The following is a 4,689-nucleotide window of genomic DNA, read 5'->3' as shown; positions in this document are numbered from 1 at the left end:
CGCACCATAGACCGAGGCATTAAAAAGAACAAGGGTTAGTGTTTTCAATAAGTGTATTTCAAAGTGAACACCGTGCTCGGTATATTACAGAGTTAACATTGACAATACAGCACAATGGGTAGTCAGTCACACAACAGAGAAGGGGTGAACCAGGAGCTGTTGGATGGGATGTTCAGAGAATAAAGTGCTAGTTGACAGCATCAGCTATTGTACAGCAGCTGCAATGGCTTTTATACCACCAATAACACCAGAAACAAGGTTACAGTAGTGCAAATAGGAGATTAATCAGATGGGTAAACGACGGTGTGCTCATCTGTAAAAATCGATAATTCAGCTTCTGAGAGCTACTTACGTGGTCTGCTGGTTTAATTGTCGTCCAGGCTTTAATTGATTAACCAGATATGTGGGTTGTAATGAACTCTATCACTTTAACTCCCCCATCACATTCTGATTGACCACTGGAACACCCTAGCCTTAGGGAAAGACAAGGACTACTCCGTGGCTCCAGGACCAGGGAGTCATGGCAGACCCTTCACTGATCTGCAGCTACTAAATCCAAATCAAATCAAATCAAATTGTATTGGTCATATACACATGGTTAGCAGATGTTATTGCGAGTGTAGCGAAATGCTTATGCTTCTAGATCTGACGTGCAGCAGTATCTAACAGGTAATATCTAACAATTCCACAACATAACCTAATACACACAATCTAGTAAAGGAAATGGGATAAGATATATAAATATATAGATGAGCAGTGACAGAGCGGCTAAGATGCAATAGATAGTATAAGAATAGATTAGTGTAGGATACAGTATACAGTATAATACATATGAGAAATAGTAATGTGAGATATGTAAACATTCTTAAAGTGGCATTATTAGAGTGACTAGTGTTCCATATATTTAAGTGGCCAATGATATCAAGCTATAAGTAGCAGCAGCCTCTCTGTGCTAGTGATGGCTATTTAACAGTCTGATGGCTTGAGATAGAAGTTGTTTTCAATCTCTCGCGTCTCAGCTTTGATGCATCTGTACTGACCTCGCCTTCTGGATGGAAGTGGGGTGAACAAGCAGTGACTTGGGTGGTTATTGTCCTTGATGATCTTTTTGACCTTCCTGTGACATCGAGTGTTGTAGGTGTCCTGGAGGGCAGGTTTGTTGCCCCCGGTGATGCATTGTGCAGACCGTTCCACCCTCTGGAGAGCCCTGCGGTTGTTGGCGGTGCAGTTGCTGTACCAGGCGGTGATACAGCCCGACAGGATGCTCTCAATTGTGCACCTGTAAAATTAGTGAGGGTTTTCGATGACAAGCCACATTTTTTAAGCCTCCTGAGGTTGAAGAGGCACTGTTGCGCCTTCTTCACAACACTGTCTGTGTGGGTGGACCATTTCAGTTTTTTGGTGATTTGTACACAGAGGAACTTAAAACATTCCATCTTCTCCACTGCTGTCCCATCGATGTGGATAGGGGGGTGTCCCTCTGCTGTTTCCTGAAGTCCACAATCATCTCTTTTGTTTGTTGACATTGACTGATAGGTTATTTTCTGACAGCACACTCTGAGAGCCCTCACCTCCTCCCTGTAGACTGTCTCGTCAATTGTTGGTAATCAAGCCTACCACTGTTGTGTCGTCTGCAAACTTGATGATTGAGTTGGAGCGGGGCGTGGCCACACAGTCGTGGGTGAACAGGGAGTACAGGAGGGGCTGAGCACGCACCATTGGTGGGGCCTCAGTGTTGAGGATCAGCAGAGTGGAGATGTTGTTTCCTACCTTCACCACCTGGGGGCGGCCGTCAGGAAGTCCAGGACCAAATTACACAGGGCGGGGTCGAGATCCAGGGTCTCAAGCTTAATGATGAGTTTGGAGGGTACTATGGTGTTGAATGCTGAGCTGTAGTCAATGAACACAGCATTCTTACATTCCTCTTGTCCAGATGGGATAGGGCAGGTGATGGCGATTGCATCTTCGGTGGACCTATTGGGGCGGAAAGCAAATTGAAGTGAGTCTAGGGTGACAGGTAGGGTAAGAGGTGATATGATCCTTGACTAGTCTCTCAAAGCACTTCATGATGACAAAAGTGACTGGTACGGGGCGATAGTCATTTAGTTCAGTTACCTTTGCTTTCTTGGGAATAGGAACAATGGTGGTCATCTTGAAGCATGTAGGGACAGCAGACTGGGATAGGGATTGATTGAATATGTCCTGTAAACACAACAGCCAGCTGGTATGCGCATGTTTTGAGGACACGGCTAGGGATGCGTCTGAGCCGGCAGCCTTGCGAGGGTTAACACGTTTAAATATTTTATTCACGTCGGCCACAGAGAAGGAGAGCCCACAGTCTTTGGTAGCGGGCCGCATCGGTGGCATTGTATTATCCTCAAAAGCGGGCAAAGAAGGTGTTTAGTTTGTCTGGAAGTAAGACGCCGATTTTCGCGACGGGGCTGGTTTTCTGTTCGTAATCCATGTAATACTAATGATCATAATTGTGTTTGTGCTGTGTTGTCTGTAAGTCACTACACTTCTTCCCTTGTGTCTTCCAGAGGTGTCTGTTGAGACGTTAGACGTGAAGTGGATTGATCTCTGAAGCAGCTGACTCGGAATGTCCGGACGCCGGCATGTTTACAACACCCACATTCTGAGCCTTGCCTACGCCCTCCTCCTCCTCCTCCAGCCTCTCCAACCTCCCTCTTACTCCTCTTCCTCCTGGGGCTTACCCACCTCTCTTCAGGCTAGCTTCAGACCATGCAGCACCCAGCAGCCCGCCCAGCAACTGCTCCGAATGGAGACCCTGCTCTGAGGGCGTGTCCTGCCCATGTGGAACCCTCAGAACCCGTCGGTGGTGACAAGTGGCACGGGCCATCGTCTACTTCGTGCCCTCATCTTACATGTTTCCTGGGAATAGGTCATTAGCGCCGACCGCTTTCATGTCTTCTATTGAGGTCATCCCTCTCAGGAGAAAGGAGATCACCATCAAGAAGCCCAACGGAGAGACCACCACAGCCACTGTACGCATCTGGAACGAGACCGTATCCACCTGACCCTGATGGCCCTAGGCTCATCTGCCCCAGAGTCCTGCTGTCTGTCATCGAGGTGTGTGGCCACTCGTTTGAGGCAGGCTCCCTGGGCCCCAGCACATTGTGGGCAGGCGCAGCATTCAGCATGTTCGTCATCATCGCCCTCTGCGTGCACGTGTGCCAGAGAACGAAGACACGCAGGATCAAGCACCTGAGGGTCGTTCTTTGTCCACGGCAACCTGGAAGCATCTTCGCCTACATCTGGCTCTACCTGATCCTGGCTGTCATCTCCCCGGGGGAGGTTGGAGGTGTGGGAGGGCCGTGCTCACATTCATGTTCTTCCCCATCTGTGTGGTTCAGGCCCTGGGTCCGCGACCGACGCCTGTCTCTTCTACCAGTACCATCCACAAGCGTTACCGTGTCGACAAGGCTGCCGCGCATCATCATCGAGACAGAGGGGACAGCATGTTCACCAAGATGGATGTGGAGAATTGGACGGCCAGGGGGGGCAACTCCCACCCCCACCCCAAGGATGTTGCTGCCCTGGAGGGCACCGCCAAGGCTGGGGAGGACTACGAGGAGGTGGCTGGGAAACTGGAGTTCCAGAACGACGAGACCATGTGAGTAACACCACTTCCTGTCGTGTACGCTGCTCTGCTGCTGATGGCTTGTGTGTTGCGTTACAGTATGATATTATATGGCCCATTTGTATGGTATAGAATATGGGGTATTCCACTCTTACCCTACGAGGACCAGAGCCTGCTGGTTTTCTGTTCTACCTGATCATTAATTGCACCCACCTGGTGTCCCAGGTCTAAATCAGTCCCTGATTGGAAGGGAACAATGAAAAAATTTGTGAAACTGGCTTCTAGGTCCAGAGTTGAGTTTTGAGGGGTATAGCATTTTTAGCAGAATTTGAGAGGAAGAGGAGAGAGCCGTAGAGAGGGGATAAACAGCAGGAGATCTAACAGTGGGGCTGCGGTGTGGGGGACAGAGAGAGAGAGGAATGGGTAGGGATGAAAGGGAAGAAAACATGTAGCTATATTAGAACACTGTCGTTTCTATGGGAGTTCATCAATTGTAATGGATAGACAATGTGTGGCATTTGGGATTTCGCCATTTTCATAGAGAAGGCAATATAGTGAAATGAAAGAGAGACCATAAAAATAAACTAAATTAATATTGCTGAAAAAGGTGTAGTCAAATATGTAAATGATGTAAAATAAAGAATAGTGGACTGATTGAAGGAAGGGAAGTGGCTTTAGAAAATGAAAAGGGTTTGTGTGATGGTGATGATTTGAGTGATAATTTAGACTAGAGAAAAATTAGATAGATTTCGAGGTAGAGAGGCAGGTAAGAGGGCGGAAGGAGAGTTAGAGAGAGGATGAGAGTGCAAAGCAGTGTGTTTTAGCATTCATCTCTCACTGTAGGCAGGGTTGGCTGACTGATGAGGCAGAGAGCTCAGAGAGTGGTGTGTGGGCGGGTGCTTCATGGAATGTGTGACGAGAAAAGCGATGGTAATCATGGCTGGAAAAAAGTGTAGTGCGTATACGTGTGTTAGATGGGTGGGTGGAGGGACAGGTGCATGTGTTGTCTATTCTTCTGAGTGTGTGTGTGTGTGTGTGTGTGTGTGTGTGTGTGTGTGTGTGCGTGCGTGCGTGCGTGCGTGCGTGCG

At 48.2% G+C, this 4,689-nt stretch overlaps 1 protein-coding gene and 1 pseudogene across 1 annotated transcript in view; both read left to right on the top strand.

Moving 5' to 3' along the window:
• Window positions 1-2,255: 2,255 nt before the first annotated feature.
• LOC139022906 (sodium/calcium exchanger 1-like) lies at window positions 2,256-3,593 on the top strand (annotated as a pseudogene).
• LOC111951159 (sodium/calcium exchanger 1) overlaps window positions 3,562-4,689 on the top strand; it is a 19,754-nt gene continuing 18,626 nt past the window's right edge. The window contains exon 1 of the mRNA XM_023969195.2: window positions 3,562-3,634. Within this exon, the coding sequence (XP_023824963.2) occupies window positions 3,633-3,634 (2 nt within the window). The 5' untranslated portion in view covers window positions 3,562-3,632. The remainder of the gene's footprint in view (window positions 3,635-4,689) is intronic.

The sequence above is a fragment of the Salvelinus sp. IW2-2015 genome, linkage group LG23 (genome assembly GCF_002910315.2).
Source record: "Salvelinus sp. IW2-2015 linkage group LG23, ASM291031v2, whole genome shotgun sequence".
Lineage (NCBI taxonomy): Eukaryota > Metazoa > Chordata > Actinopteri > Salmoniformes > Salmonidae > Salvelinus > Salvelinus sp. IW2-2015.
Note: the sequence above shows the minus strand (reverse complement) of the source record. Positions and strands in the feature narration are given on the sequence as shown.